Consider the following 17,500-nt stretch of genomic DNA (forward strand, 5'->3'; position numbering starts at 1 on the left):
AAATCATTTTTTCTTACTTTAATGATCTCACCCAGATTTTACAACAACGTCATTTCTGACCAAGTCCATTCAACTCCTCAGGTCAAGGCCAACATTCCAACGAGGCCTGTGTCATCTCGCTACTTGGCCCGGGGCTTTTCAAGGCAGTTTCCCCGGCCGTGGCGAGAGGGACTGCCACAGCGGAGGTATTTAGCCCCAAACCGGAGTACCTCAGGAAAACTGACCCTTGACCCAGTGTACCCGGGGGAGTTTGTTTTTTGCGAAGAACATCAGGTGGGAAGCATCCCCGGTGGTCTTGTGAATGTGTTTTTTAAGAGTGGATGTTCCTGAAAGAGATTTTAAGAGTGATTATTATAGGTGATTTTATTTCTTATTCATTAAGTAATTGTTATATATAGTAGAAGATGGAAAGAAATATGTAAGTAATTTTAAGGTATTAAATATCATATTTTTTATTATTAATATTTAAAATTTTTAAGTTTTAAAATTTTATATATAATTAAAAATTATTTTTATATATATATATATATTTATATATATTTTATATATATACATATCATATACATATATATAATAATTTTACATATGCATTACATATAATAATATATTAACAATGCATTTACATAGCATTAATATCATTAATTAAAAAATTTTCATTCATTTAAATTTTAATTACTTACATTACATTTTTACATATCTTCATTCTTTTCATACTAATATCATATAATTAATATACATATTTCATATACATATAATTAATAATTACTATATATATATATAATATATATATAATAATAATAAATAATTAAAATATATATTAACAATAATATTAAAATATTTTAAAATAAAATTTTAAATTAAATAAATTTTTAATAATATATAAATATTATATATAAATATAATAATATTTAATATATTATATATTAATATATATTATATATATATAATAAATATATATATAATATATAAAAAATAATATGTATGTATATTAATTATAAAAAAAATTATAAATATAATATTTTATAATACAATATATATATATTCTTTTTTAATTTTTAAATTTTTTATTAAAAATTTTTATTAAAATATATAGATATATATAAAATATATATTATAATATTATTATATATATATATATATATTATATAAAATTTAAATATATAAATATTAAAATTTTATGTAATGTTAAAAATAGGGAGAAAAACCCCCCCTACAAACTGATATAGGGAATGAGGCAAAAAACTTTGAATCCTTGAACCATTTGGTTGGGGAAAAGGAGAGGAGGGTAAAAAGGAGGGGGGGCAAGCCCTTAAAAACTAATTTAAATAATTATAAATCAATAAAATTTTAATTTTTAAAATTAAAAATTTTTAAAAACGGGAATATTTTAAAAATTCAATAAAATAATATAATATTAATTAATAATTTAATTATTGTTTTTTATAATATAAAAATTTATTTATAATTATATATATATAAATTTAAAATTATTTATAAAATTATATATAAATTTAAAAAATTTTATAATTATTTTAATTTATAAATTAATTAAATTTAACTATATATAAAATATAAATTAAACTAAATATTAATTTTAAAAATTTAATTATATAAAGATATATAATATTATATATATATATATATAATATATATATATATATATATATATATATATATATATAAAGAATAATATATATATATATCTATATGTATGTATATATATCTATATGTATGTATACATATCTATATGTATATATCTATATGTATATATCTATATGTATATATCTATATGTATATATCTATATGTATATATCTATATCTATATATATCTATATCTATATATATCTATATCTATATCTATATCTATATCTATATCTATCTATCTATCTATCTATCTATCTATCTATCTATCTATCTATCTATCTATCTATCTATCTATCTATATATCTATTTATGTATACACACACACACACACACACACACACACACACACACACACACACACACACACACACACACACACACACACACACACACACACACACACACACACACACACACACACACACACACACACACACACACAGATGTTAAGATTTATGGTGTAAGAACATAGAAAATATAAGTATAGAATGAAGAATACTCCTGTGTGTATGTGTGTATTTGGTTTTAGATCAACTGAGTAGTTAAAATGTAAAGTGACATACTATATATAGAAAGCTGTATGAAGGGAAATGGAAAAGGAGATGGGGAATCTGATATATTATGTAAATATGATAATTAATGTTTAGTTTTTTTACTTGACCATGAGCTACACAGAAAATGGAAATTGTGTGAGTTTATAAGTCTGCTTTTTAGTTCTCCAGAAATGAACATTATAGTTAATTGGAATGCTGTAGTAGCAGTTTGACTCTTTTGTATATTCATTAGGGTGTGGGTGTCATGTAAGAAATAATGATTAACGCTAATTTAAGATATATTTATGAATAGTTCTTGGAATATATATTTTTTAAAGAATACAAATATGGTACAGTTTATTAGTATTTATGATCATGAAACACCTCCATTTGAAATTAAGTGAAGCATTGAATATTTCAGGCTGCTTTCCGAATTTTTCATGGTTCGTACAAGAGAAAGTGACTGCTGTCTAATGTTAACTTGTGTGGACTTGCTTCTGTAACACTGGCATGGGCATTTATGCAATAATGCTTTTTCTTTACACCATGTGAAAAATAATCTGCTATATCTACATTTAACATTCCTTTAAAAATTATTCTGTGGTTTATTGCATGAGAAAACATCTGGGATTATATTGAAATTTTTGTGAAATGTATCTGCACATAGATGGTCCTGCAAGTGCCTAGCAACTAAGGAGTCAATTAGTAGACCTTGTGACCTTATCTGATTTGACCTTTCCTTGAATTTGTGGGAAAAAACTTTTTCTTAATAATGCTATGAAGATCGATGGTGTTATTTTTATTAAAGACATTATAATTACTCTAATGTTATTGACAGTAGTAACAGCTATTTAACCCATAACTGACGGGTAGCATTCATAGAGGCCAGGGCCTCGCTGCCGGGGGCTTATATCGTCGCCCTAGCATGCACGACCACTCATGCCAAATACCAGCATCCCATGCCGTTTCTTCGTAATACTACGAAGATATGTTGTATTTTCAGTTTTCATTATTTTTTACAGTCTCTACTTGCCAAACTTCCTGATAAATCGAGACTGAAGGGTATTTTTGTTGTTATATAGATTCCATAGTTGATCATTATTCGGTCTATAGTCCGAATAAAATAAGCAGTGTGCGGCATCATGGAGTTGAAATCGTCGGTTTGTTGCAATTTTTTTTGTTTGTTGCATGGTAAAAATGAGAAAGTGTTAAAACTGACTTAATCACACTTTCACTGGCAAAAAAATAATCTTTTGCCGTGATTGTAACAAAAAAAACTCATGGCATGTCCATACATACTCTATGGCATGCGCGTACGTGCCCCCAGCAGATGGTCCCGCCATGCCATGGCATGTGCGTACATGCCACCCGTCGGCAATGGGTTAACATAAAAAAATTCAAAAGTCAAGGAAAAGGGTGAACAGGCGAGACAGGTAGTACATGTAATTGGCTCATTGGTGATTTAGAATAAATGTAGCCATCTTTGTGTAAAAACAATTAATAAAGTAAACTCACAGTGGGCATGGCATGTACACACATGCCATGCCTGTTGGCTTTGGGTTAAAGGATACACAGTTTCAGAAAAAGTATTGGAGGATTATGTATATATAATGTTGAATGTAGATAAATGTATTTTTTTACCATATCTTACCAGTGTGATTGCAAAATTTGATATTAATAGTCAGTCAGTTGTATGCTGATGACTAATGTAAAGCAGTGGCTCAAGAAATGTTGAGTAATGATATTTGTTAATCAAGGGTATTTTTGCGTATGTGTTGTTGCATTGCTGGGAAATCTGAAATACAATCTGTAAAAGACTCATGAACTACAATTGTAAGGATTGATCTTCTTTGCCATGGTCTCATTTGAATTACAGAATCAGATTATTTTTAATATTGTCAGACCTGCCCCCCCTCTCCTGCCCTGTTATTACAAGAAGGAAACAATAGATATTGATATTGTAAACATAGATATTGTTGGATAAAGAAGTCAGAAAGTTGTGTTTTGATAATAGAGTGTGCGGAGTCTAGCTGTGAATTATTAGATATATTTTTTTCTCTCATTTTGTGCATAAACAGTGATTTGAGTAGTGTAAATTCAACATTTCAATCTGTTAGTTGTATTATATTTGGTTCTGTCATTATTAAAGGCATTTGAATAAGCTTGTCTGAGAGTGGTCTGTATGTCTCTGTATGTTTGTATGTGTGTGATCAAAGATTTCAAAACAGACTAAATGCTTTTCATCTGTGAGAGAGATCTAGTCCAAAGATTATGTGGATTGTGGATGATAGCCTAATCAAGGAAGTGAGAGAATGAGACACCCTCTCCAGTGGAGAGGGGCAGAGATCTAAAGGTCACAGGCATGCATGATTGAGAAAGTTACTCTGGAGAAGACTGCATGACTTTAGGTTCCAAAGATGAATTCTCCTAAATGGCATAACCTGTGGTAAAGTGACTCTTTCATTGATGTCAGGACAGGCTGTGTAATATCAGAGCCCAGAAAAGCTTTTGCTAGCACTTATAACTGTTGATTGGTGTGAGGGAAACTATTCCCCGTCACTTAACCTAGCAAAGAGCCAATCATTGAAGTGAGAATGAGAGCACAAGCTTGGACTTTATAAGGTTAGAAATGGGCCCAAGGACTTTTCCAATGACTTGTATCTTTATAATAAACCCCCTTGGTGGAAAGTTTAGGCTGAAAGGTAGGCAGCAGAATAGTAGAGTTCTCTCTTCTACTGTGCAACCAACAGTGAAGGGGAAACAAACAAAGAGATCCATCTCAACCATAAAACTCACAAGCTGAAGCACCTGAAATCTAAAAAGAAAGGAGAAAGTGAGGATGAAGAGAGAGTTAACCAGCTCCCCCCTCCCTCCATACAATAAAGGGAAGTAAAGAGCCAGCCAAGAAGGAGGGATGGAGGAAAAACTGTAAGGAAACAAAAATTAAATAAAAGGGGGAAATTGAGTATAAAAAAAAAATAATAATAATAAGATAAATAAAAAATTTAAGCAAACAAGCAAGCAAGCAAACAAGCTTACTCCATTTTAACCCCCTGCTGCAGAGGTTGGCATGTACACACATGCCATGCCCACTGTGAGTTTAGTTTATTAACCCGTTGGATCCAGATGCTTCACTGCTATCACGTGGCCCAAAATTCGGCTTGTAGGCCAGGCACAGATATTCATGTTTGTGCAGTGACAAGACTCAGTGTTATTTTGTCTTTCTCTGCATAAACATTTTTAGCTTTATGCTATTTTTAATGTCTATATTTGTCATTTGATTTGCTTTATCCAGATGATGATAGACTGATTTCCTTGCACAGATTCCATATTATCTCTCTAGGTAGTCTATACCTCAGTGCAAGAATAATAACAATAAATACCATTTTCTTATTTGTGTCCTTTTTTTTAAATAATTTTCAAATTTCTGTAATAGAACCTGCACTGCAGGTCATGGTGGCCAGGAATAAGATCCTGAGCATAGAAATAGAGTCCTCCCTGGAGCCAGCATTCTTCCAGTTATGGCTTACAGACATTACATTCCACACTCATTTATTGATGGAAATAATGCAAAAGCCCCTTCCTAAATGCCAAATGAGTCTAATCACTCCCCAAGAGCTTTATGCACTCGAGGGAAGTCTTTCACATCAGCCCGACCTTCAGCCGAAATGCTCACGACAGCAAGTTAGCGTCACCCTGGCCCACAGCCAGATTTTCCCTGTTCACATCACCATTACAAGCCACATTTTTTCATAACATGATGGTTGAAGCTTCATCCGGATTGTAGGGGTTAATTGTCCTTACACATAAATGGCTCCACAAGTTTTAAGTCACCTAGGAGTCAGTTACCAGTTCTACCCATCTCTTCTGTTTACTCTTTTCCTTGATTTTTGGAAATATTTTATTTTATTTTATATTGCTATTAGTATTGTTAATAACAATGATTATGAAATGAGTAAGAATAATAACAGTGTTGATATTAAGAGCATTAGAAAAAAATGAATACTCAAGGAAGAGGGAATACAGGTGAGCACTTGTGGAGCCATCTGTTTGTAAAGACATATCCGCACTCTCTCATTCTCCTCTTCCCTGACTCAAGGATGTGTGGTTAGCTTGGGTAATATTTCTGATTGGGCTGTTGTAAGTTATTGGTAATATTTGTAACCTGCATACAAGACCTTAGGACACAAGAAGATACAATTTTTTTTTTTTTTTTTTTTTTTTTTTTCTAACTTCTTAGAGAGTCAGTGTTCTTTTAAGTCTTGTTCTGAAACAAACATTCAAAACAGCTCCTCTCACCATTACACTGCTTGGCTGCTAGTCTTGGTATCACTTGGTTACACACTTGTTTAGGTCAGTAGATTTGGGGTATATGTTAACCTTCACATACACTGATAATGTGATTCATGTATTGTTCAGTTAGGGTCCTAGAGAGATACAGTTATCATGATGTTCACTTACTACTAAACCAACAAATAAAAGTTCTTTCAAACCATTTCATAGTTTAACTTCAAGTGAAAAAGACAGATCAACAGTGTCTGGCATGTGAATAACTTCCACCCATTAGCCAAGCTAGAGTTGAATCCTGGGGTCTGAGCAGTATTCATTGCAAAAAATGTAGAAGAGGTGTGAATGAGAATGAATACATTTACAGTGCAAGATTTATATTTGACAGGTATTGATTTTATCTTCATCAGAAATACATTGAAACCAGTCTTGTACATATCTTGCACTATGAAAATATTCATTCTCATTCATACCTTTTCTCCTGAGGTTTGTTAGTTATAAGACACAGACAATTAGTGAAAATTTTCAGTATGTAGTATGTGAAAGAGCTACAGCTTAGCTTTGGTTGGAGCTGAGTATTCCAGAAATCACTATTAATTCAGATACTCCCAAGACTTATATATTTGCTCTCAGCAAATGGATATAAATAATTAATAATGCAGCTAGAATATTTATGGGTATGGCTTGTTTTTTTTTTTTTTTTTTTTTTTTTTTGAGGCTAATCCTTTATCAAATATTTCTCTTCTAGGGTCTTTGGCCACTTTGACATGCCGTTATTTTTGGAGTTATGCAAGAGTGTCCAGACAATTCATTTGTATAAAGGACAGCCACTCTTCAGTGTTGGTAAGTATACCTTATACATACTGATATAGCTATCATATTTTACATGGTATCTACCATGTGCTAATTGGATGATATATGTAGTCCACTAAATCCAACTCATGTCCCTCTCATTGCAGGTCAGACAGATGAAAATATTTATATAGTGCAGACTGGACGTTTGAGTGTGTACGTGTGTGAGCCAGATGGCACTACCACCTTTACGCTGAAAGAGGTCTTACCTGGAGAGTCTATCATCTCACTGCTGTCTTTCTGTGATGTCTTGACTGGCCATCCACAGCCGTACAAAACTGTCGAAGCCAAAGCAGAGGAAGACTCCATTGTTATGAAATTTCCTGTAAAAGTCTTTGAGGAGACATTCCGCAAACACCCTGACATGTTTGTACGTGTTATTCAGATCATCATGGTCAGGCTGATGCGTGTGACCTTCATGGCACTTCATCAGTACCTTGGGCTTTCAGCAGAGCTTATAAATAAGGTAAGTTTTTGGGACTTGCACATCAATATAAGAAACAGACAGTCCTTTCATTTCAAAGACAAATCATTATATACAAATTAAAAAGTACATACAGTTATTTAACTTCATAAAGAAATGAAAAATACTATAATTTGAAAATAAACAAAAATCAGAAATAAAGAACGTAAGGAAGTGTTTGGATTAGAAATGCATATTAATGACTATCACACTTTGTAAAAAAATATTAGAATTAGTCAAAACAAGAACAAAGAGAAGACTTGAAATTATTAGTAGACATAATGCATTGACCTCAGTTATGTTGATATGAAACACTGACTACAGCTGAAAAGATTTCTCTTTTGTCTTTTTCTTTCTATGGAAACACAGCTTGTATGTACCAAAGAGTTTTTTCTTTTTTTCTTTTGTGTACCACAATGTTTTTTTACCTGCATAATACTATGGCATGAGCAGTATGTCTTTTGCTAGTAACACTAAAGGGGATTTTTAAAAATCTTTTAATTTGTGTTGTTGCTCTTATTTGTTAAAAGATCAAACTTTGCTCTGTTGTTATTTATCTCCCTCTTTTCCTTGTTAGTTGCACATTACAGTTTGCATTGTTTTGTGTTTGAGACAGCTTTTAAAAAACAGATTATTTCAGTGTAGTGCGTGTAGATTATTTCTTCTGCATTAATGTAGAAAAGTAAATATATATTTTTGATTGAATTTATATGTAATTTTTTACCTGAATAAACTACAATATCATTGGGCCTGTTCAATAAACAGATTTATAAAATAAATTTGGAAGCCTTGAAAATATTGATATTGATATAAAGCTTGATAAGGGAAAAGAAGGAGAACATATGTATGTATTACTTTGTATTTGTTTATGTTTTTTTGCAGGTGCCTAGAAGAGGGAGTACTGGCAATATTGTTCCTTCTTTAGCATCTCCCAACAAGGTAAAAAGGGACAGTTTATCAACCCCTGATGGTGATGGGGATGACGACGGGGAACACCAGGGTCCAGAGACACCCGTGAGGCAAGGCAGCCAGCGGAAAATTGTCCTTGTTGATCCAAAGGATGAACAAGATGATGCTCACACCTTGAAACTGGCCACGGAAAAATTCCAGGGACTCTTACACCTAGAGTCTGATGAGATCCTACAGGGGGCTGTTCAGGTGAGAGATGTGCCAGCAGGGTCCTTCCTCATGAAGCAGGATTCAATGCAAGAAGCAGCTCTGGTGTACATTCTCATGGGCACGCTGACAGTGTCCCAACATGCTCCTGACACACCTGATGATGTTCTTCTGTTCACCGCACACCCTGGGGACCTCGTGGGAGGTTTAGCTGTGCTTTCGGGCGATCCATCTTTCTTCACAGTAAAGGCAAAACATTCAGCTCGAGTAGCATCTATCAGCAAAGAAACATTTTATGCGTGAGTATCATAGAGGACAGTTGCCTTTCTCGCTGAGGTCATGAATGAAATTTAATCAGTATTTACACTTGAATTATAAAAAAAGATTGTTCATGAATATTATTACAAAAGTTAGAGAAAATGAAATTTGATATAATCGTGGACATCCACAGTATCATCAAGAAAACACCAGAGGTTGTATTGCATGTTGCCAACACTGTCCTGCGTCGCATGTCACCTTTCGTGAGACAGATTGATTTTGCCCTTGACTGGGAACACCTAGAGGCTGGCCGAGCTCTCTACAAGTAAGTCAAACAGAAGCAAAATAGAAGAGATTTGTAAAAACTGGATAATTTATAAGGATTAAAGATTAATTTAGAAAAAAAAAATATTATTGAAGAAAGAAGAAATAAAGTGAAATAGATACATGGATATATTCTGTATAACTCTTGATTTTTACAGACAAGGCCAGAGAACAGATGCAACCTTTATTGTTTTAAGTGGTCGGCTACGATCTGTTATCACTTTGAAAGATGGCAGGAAGGAAGTCGTTGCTGAGTATGGCAAGGGTGATCTTGTCGGAATTGTAAGTAATGAATAACAATATTATTTTTGACTTGGATATTAGTGCCTAATATGATTTAGAAAATGATAAATTCATCTGCAATTTAGAGACCTTTTGAGAATATCAGTAGATTTGTAAACTAAGATATTCTGTAGCTAGTAGATGTGATTGATATGTAATTAATCAATATTCATGATCTCCCAACAGGTAGAGCTATTAACGCAGACAGACCGTAGTACTACTGTTATGGCTGTGCGAGATTCAGAATTGGCAAAACTGCCTGAAGGTCTTTTTAATATTATCAAGCTGAAACACCCTGTTGTGATGACTAGGTTGATAAAGCTGCTAGGGCAAAGACTTCTTGGTAAGTCCTTTGGTATTAATTGATTAATGTTTTCCAGCTTGTTACTATTTTTTTACTAGTATTTTGATTGATCTGGTATAAGAAAAATAGAATTAAGCTTTATATTTTTTTTCCATAAATTTAATTTACTTTCATGTGAACATGGAATTTTTCCTCATATAGAGTATATAGATTCAACCTTTATCTTCAGGCTCATGGAAATCGACGTCTACCTCCCCTGCACCACTGGGGCTCAACATTGAACAGCGACCTTCCCAAAGCAATTATTCAACTGTGGCCATAGTTCCTGTTTCAGAAGATGTACCTCTTTCTCAGTTCACTCTAGAATTGTATCATTCTCTCCTCTCCATTGGTAAGCTTTCAGTATATATATATATATATATATATATATATATATATATATATATATATATATATATATATATATATATATCATCATCATTTAACGGTAGGTTCATGTCTGAGCCGCCGTGGTCACAGCATGATACTCAATTGCAGTTTTCACGTTGTGATGCTCTTGGAGTGAGTTACGTGGTAGGGTCCCCAGTTCCTTTCCACGGAGAGTGCCGGTGTTACATTTTTAGGTAATCATTCTCTCTTATTTTATCCGGGCTTGGGACCAGCACTGACTTGGCTGGCTTGGCCACCCAGTGGCTAGTAGGCAGTCGAGGTGATGTTCCTTGCCCAAGGAACAACGCGGCGGTCGGCGACTCGAACCCTCGAACTCAGACTACCGTCGTGACAGTCTTGAGTCCGACGCTCTAACCATTCGGCCACCGCGGCCTTGACGATCATGGGCTTCCATGATTTTCTTGGCAATTTAGAGCGGTGGTTTGCCATTGCCTTCCGCCCGGTGTTTTTTTTTTTTTTTTTTTTTTTTTTTTTTTTTTTTTTTTTTTTTTTTTTTTTTTTTTCTCGATCACCATCTCTATTTACCGGCACTGACTTGGGCTGATTTGGTCCCAAAGTGGCTAGGCAGGCAATCGAGGTGAAGTTCCTTGCCTAAGGGAAAAACGCGGCGGCGGTGACTCGAACCTCGAACTCAGATTGCCGTCGTGACAGTCTTGAGTCCGACGCTCTAACCATTCGGGCACCGCGGCCCCATATATATATATATATATATATATATATATATATATATATATATTTATTTATTTATTTATTTATTTATTGAGTGACTTTGTATCATATATTTATTTATTTTTTGGAGGAACTTGACTTGGTTAATAGTTAGTTTCCCTGATTATGAGGAATGATAAACATAGTTTTATGGGGTGTAGATGCTGTTTTCTCTTTTTTCTCCTTTAGACCTTTTTACTTTATAAGTTACTCTAATGTTATTACAACATTTTACAGGTCCTGCAGTTCGACTGACCTCTGAATATGTGGTGCGTTCAATGGGTACAAGTATATGGGAATCAGCAAATGAATATCAACTCATATCATGGCTGGGGCACATTGAGGACCAACATCGAGTGACTTTGTATCAGTGTGATTCATCCCTGACTGTTTGGACTCAGCGCTGTATTCGTCAGGCAGATGTGATACTTACAGTAGGGTTAGCGGAGAGTGAGCCTCAAATGGGCAAGGTAAGAAGAGAAAAGTGATTATAATTGTTTTAAGAATAATTGGATTTACTCCATATGTTCAATTTTTAAATTTGCCTTTGTTTATTTGCAAGGAATATGGTTGGTTTGTCGTTTAAAGAAGCTGAAGATTGCTAGAAGAAATACTAAATGTTTGGAAGTGTTTGTATATATTGATTTCTTCCACAGATTGAAAAGCATGTTGAGAAAATGGCAGTGAGGACTCAAAAGGTGCTAATTCTCCTTCACCGTGAGGAAGGACCCCCTCCCTCAGGCACAGTGCGATGGCTCAATATGCGGTCTTGGTGTCAGTCACATCATCACATTCGAGCACCAAAGAGAATGTTTCACAAGAGACCACCTTCTAAAATTGTAAGAATTAGTACCTTGTTTTGTACATTTATGCTGTTTATTTTGTGTATTAGATTTTATCTCATTCCATGATTTTATATCTTGTGTATTATCTTACATTGTGTTACACAACACATCCCTGCTGGTAGCTCTTTTCTGGATAGAAATTTGATAATATTGTCTTATATCCTACATTTTTTTTACTTTTGTGATCTGATTTATCAATGTGAATCTTGTATAGGTTGAATACTACACTGACAAGGTGTTTGGAACCAAGCCAAATGTACACAGCGACTTCTCTCGCTTAGCAAGACTTTTAACTGGCACAAGTGTTGGGCTCGTGTTAGGTGGAGGAGGAGCAAGAGGTGCAGCTCATATTGGCATGATCAAAGCAATCAAGGTTTGTCTTTATGCTGTAAAAAGAATAATAATGATAATAATGGTAATGATAAGAATAAGGGTAATAATTTAAAGAAATGAGTAGATTGACAAATATCATCTTCATCATGAAAAATATTTTGAGGGAATGGTGTATATATGTATTTTTTATTTTCTGTAATTGAACTTTTAGTTTTATTATAAGCTATGTATCAGGTTATTCACCATTACATCTCAACTGGATTACAGGAAGTTGGTATTCCAATTGACATGGTGGCTGGTGTGAGCATTGGAGCTTTTGTGGGTGCCCTTTACAGTCTAGAGAAAGACATTACAAGAGTTACACAGAAAGCTAGAGAATGGAGCATGGTATGTTGTTCTACCTATATGGTTTTATCTTAAGGACTATGACTATTTTCTCTATCAAGTTTTCACTGTTTGTGTGAGGAATGTAAATTCTAAGAATATTGCATGGTATTATAGTATCATCATAGTTTTCTGGTAAGTCTAACTCCTTGACAATCCTTCTGCCATTTGCAGTTGTTACAGTGCAGTATTTGATGTGAAACCTTTGATCTGATAAATATAGTCATAAGAATAAGTGTATATTTTTTTTCTTAGAGTACTTCTTTTACTTTATATGAAAAGAGTTTTTTTTGCCAAGGTGGTTGGGTAGTTAATCCAATCATTGTCACCCTATGTATTAAAAGAGTTCCTAAGTATAATGTACATCATGTTTAAGAGTATGTATATTCAAAATAGAAGTCAGTCCTTAGAATCCAGGATCCAATATCATCACAAAAGCAATTCAAGTTTGGAATTTACACTCTCCAGAAAATGACTAGCATATGGCGCATGGCCCTAGACCTCACCTACCCAGAGGTGTCCATGTTCTCTGGTGCTGGCTTCAACAAACTGCTTCATGATGCCTTGGGTGACACCAACATAGAGGACCTGTGGCTACCCTACTTTACTCTCACCACCGACATCACGGACTCCGTAGCGCGCATCCACACTCACGGTAACTTTGCTCGATGACACTCTTTTCTCTCATTCTTTTTGTCTCCATCTACTTGTGCGTCCTCCTCTTCTATGCCTATTTCGTTTTTCATTTTTTTATTTATTAATGTTATTATTATTTGATTTTGTTTATTTCTTTATGAGATTATTTACAAATTTGCATGTTTTCTTCCTGTCAGTATTCTTTTTCTGTTCATCTTTCTTTTATGCCTGTAACTATTGTATGATTTATTTATTATTTTAATCATTGTTGATTTTGTTTGCTTATTTGCCTATTTTTGATTTTGTCATGTCTATTTCCATAACATTGCTGTTCTTGGTTTATGATGGTAAGTAATTGTTATTTACCATCTTTCTTTTCCTTCTCTGTCTTCTCCCTCTTCTCCTTCTTCTCTCTCCTCCTCCTCTCCCCCCTCCTCCTCCTCCTCCTCCTCCTCCTCCTCCTCCTCCTCCTCCTCCTCCTCCTCCTCCTCCTCCTCCTCCTCCTCCTCCTCCTCCTCCACCTCCTCGTCTTCCTCTTCCTCCTCCTCTTCCTTCTTGACCTTTATATTTCTCTCTTTAGGCCTTTCTTTTGCTACATAACTCTGTCTGCATCCATCTTCTAATTTTTTTTTTATCATTCATGTTTTTTGAAAATTGGTGTGAAAGAAAGTTTTTATATGATTATATAGATGTTGTGATTGTTATTTTGTTATTGTTGTTGTCCTCTGTAATTGTTGCCAGTGTAGATAGTGTTAAAGTATATGGCTTGAAAGACCTTATGTGATAGATTTTCTTGGATGACAATCAAGACTGGATTGTTCGGCAAACTGAAATTCAAGTCACATATTTCAAATAATAATTATTTTGGAATTTAGTTCTACAGTTGCTTTGATTTTTATTTTGTTGTATCTAGAATGAATCATTAACCCATAAGGACTATGAAGTATGAGAACACAAAAAAAACTGTGATTTTGGGGGTACTTCAATATACAGTTACTTTAGGTCAGGTCATAATTTTGATGTTTGTAATACAGATAATTTTGGATACTTTTTTGATGACTTTTGTTGTCTTTTACCCTGTGGATACTTCTACTTGAGAGTTATGATTGTTATATTTCATCCTTTGAAGGTTAAGGTGGCTGCTCTATCCATAATATAGTATTGGCAAGTTTGTTGGGTTCAAGTGCATGTATTGCTTTTTATGCATGGTATTACTTGATCTCTCAGTTGTAACATTGATTTTTTTAAAGGAATTCTTTAAAAAAATTTTAAGTGTATTAATTCATTATTGATCTATTATGTTTTATTGCATTTTGTGTTATTCTTTTTAGTTCTTGTCATCAGTAATGTATTGTATTTACTCTACTGCTTTTTCTTATATTCAGCATATATTCATTTTCAGTGGGCTGCTCTGTTGTTGTATTCTTCTAAGCATAAAGTAAAAATTATGTATTAGAATGCTGTATCTTAATGAAACATGATGTAAACATTATTTGGAATTGTACTTACCATAATTGGGTATGCTGCTGAATCAAAAAGACACTAGAGACTCAATTTATACTGAAATTGAAGCAGAAATTAATCTTATAAATGAACTTCCTTATTAAGCTAAATGTGCTGTGTATTATTGCAAGGACATTAACTTTTAACACCTAATATCTGTTCTGTTCTCTGTAGTCTTCTTATTTCATATATGCCAAGAGGCCGCATTCTTCATCCAAAGCTAAGACACTCATTGGTTTGTATAGTGCTCATGTAGTTATCCATCCATCTGCTTTTAGTATCTTATCAGATTCTTTTTTAATGCTAATGGAACAAAAAAAAATGATGGTAAGGCTTTAGTATTTTAGTGGTGTGTGTGTGTGTGTGTGTGTGTGTGTGTGTGTGTGTGTGTGTGCGTGCGTGTGCGTGTGCGTGTGCGTGTGTGTGTGTGTGCGTGTGTGTGTGTGTGTGTGCGTGTGCGTGTGCGTGTGCGTGTGTGTGCGTGCACATGGATTTATTAGTAATATAATGATTTAGAATATATCTAACCAGTACAAGCTGTAATTATGGTCTGCCTTAAGTTTTATTGACATTTGTGTCTGTTTATATTATATAATTTGTATTAGATGCCAATTAAAAAATAATGAATAGACATTTGATTATGAAGTTGTCCTTGACTTCATCCGGAATGAGATAGATGTTAAACATTATCTAATATTGCTAAAGTAAAAAATTCATCTGCATTTTTATACTGTTAGTCTTAACAACATTATACATACCACATCTGATTATAAACACCAGACACTTTTAGTGTGAAGATGGAAAACAAGAGAAAACTGTTTTAGAACCAACTTCTTAGCCATAAATGAGGTGTGTGGCTTCTTGGCAAATATGAAATAAGGTAACCATAGTGTGAGTTCACTAAGTTTCTTAAACAAATTTAGGTATTTATTGTTTACATATTCATATACATAGTGTGCTAGTACAAACAATCATTTTGTTAGGAAATTTTGGTATATTTTACATGTTCACTTGCATACACACCTACCAACACATATAAACACACACTATTACACCTTCAAGCATACTTATGCTCTCTCACATTCTCATTCACTCACTCACACTCATCTTCATACATACATGTGTGTGTGTGTGTGTGTGTTGTGTGTGTGTGTGGTGTGTGTGTGTGTGTGTGTGTGTGTGTGTGTGTGTGTGTGTGTGTGTGTGTGTGTGTGTGTGTGTGTGTGTGTGTGTGTGTATGCTTATATGAGAATGTACACACACACACACACACACACACACACACACACACACACACACACACACACACGCACACGCACGCACACACACACACACACACACACACACACACACACACACACACACACACACACACACACACACACACACACACACACACACACACACACACACACACACACACACACATTTATGTAAACACTACACATACACTCTCTCACACACACACGCACTTATATATACACACACATTTGCATGCATACACACATGTGTGAGTGTGTGTGCATGTGTGTATATGTGTATGTATATTATGTATGTATATATGTACACCTACATATACTCACATGTATATGTATATTTTTGTGTATCAAGAAGCTGACATGTTTCATTTAGTCTGAATTGGACAGTTCATTTGTTTCTTCTGTGGGTGCTTCACTTTTTTCTTCATTACAAATAGTATACATCACATTTCATACAGGGTCTATAGAGAAAGCTCACAATTTATATTGTGTTAAAAAAATTTTTACAATCTTTTATTTAGTTAGAAATCGAGGCTGTTATGGAAACTGATCTCAAGCAACACCTCTGTCTCTATATACCATTTACACTGTATGAAACTGTTGGCTGTACATTGGGGTGTTACCAATAACTACAGTTGCTTACAGGTACTTCACTTTCGAAAATATCTATGCTTGCTACTGTGACTGTAAGTCTGCTTGTTCTTATGGGTTATTTGTTGCATACAAGCACAGCACCAGATCACAAAGTTTTGTACTGAATACATGCTGATCAAACTGATGGTTGGAGGTACCTGTTTCTTGAATGCACAGTATCAAGAGTGGTGATGGGTTGCTCTGTTGCTACTCTTCATGACCGTAGACATTTTATACGGGTGTGTGGCATGATACTCCATGGTGTACAAATTTGGTTATTTTGTTTATTGATTACCAGTATTGTCATGCTGATCAGACACTGTATGGTGAAAACTCTTAAATTTCAGAGGTCATAGTGAATATTAGTTATGCATGACTGAATGATATGTTGCCATTTATAAGTGTATTCAGTTGCCAAAACTGCCAATAGAATATGGTATTGGGGTGTTGTGATGCATTTTAACTGGGGTTATTTTCAATTGCATTGTTTTAAAATGAGTTTGTACAGTTGTCTGCATTTCATTGTACAAAGCAGTTTTCTCTTGATAAGTATAACTAATTCTTGAATAGATAATTAAATAGTTTAGATCACTGTCTTTTTTGTAAGAGAGACATTTATTTCTGTCGTAACTGTTACATATGATTTTTATTTTTATTTTGACTTCTTGATAAGAATTCTTGATATA

General features: G+C 33.9%; 1 protein-coding gene across 1 annotated transcript in view; it reads left to right on the top strand.

Moving 5' to 3' along the window:
* LOC119597577 (patatin-like phospholipase domain-containing protein 7) overlaps positions 1-17,500 on the top strand; it is a 37,687-nt gene that overhangs the window by 7,790 nt on the left and 12,397 nt on the right. The window contains 14 exon segments of the mRNA XM_037947156.1: positions 82-257; positions 259-273; positions 7,213-7,307; positions 7,424-7,782; positions 8,662-9,194; positions 9,347-9,478; positions 9,636-9,759; positions 9,946-10,102; positions 10,293-10,454; positions 11,459-11,691; positions 11,878-12,060; positions 12,281-12,439; positions 12,667-12,786; positions 13,252-13,438. Of these exon segments, the coding sequence (XP_037803084.1) occupies positions 82-257; positions 259-273; positions 7,213-7,307; positions 7,424-7,782; positions 8,662-9,194; positions 9,347-9,478; positions 9,636-9,759; positions 9,946-10,102; positions 10,293-10,454; positions 11,459-11,691; positions 11,878-12,060; positions 12,281-12,439; positions 12,667-12,786; positions 13,252-13,438 (2,635 nt within the window).

The sequence above is a fragment of the Penaeus monodon genome, chromosome 3 (assembly GCF_015228065.2).
Source record: "Penaeus monodon isolate SGIC_2016 chromosome 3, NSTDA_Pmon_1, whole genome shotgun sequence".
Lineage (NCBI taxonomy): Eukaryota > Metazoa > Arthropoda > Malacostraca > Decapoda > Penaeidae > Penaeus > Penaeus monodon.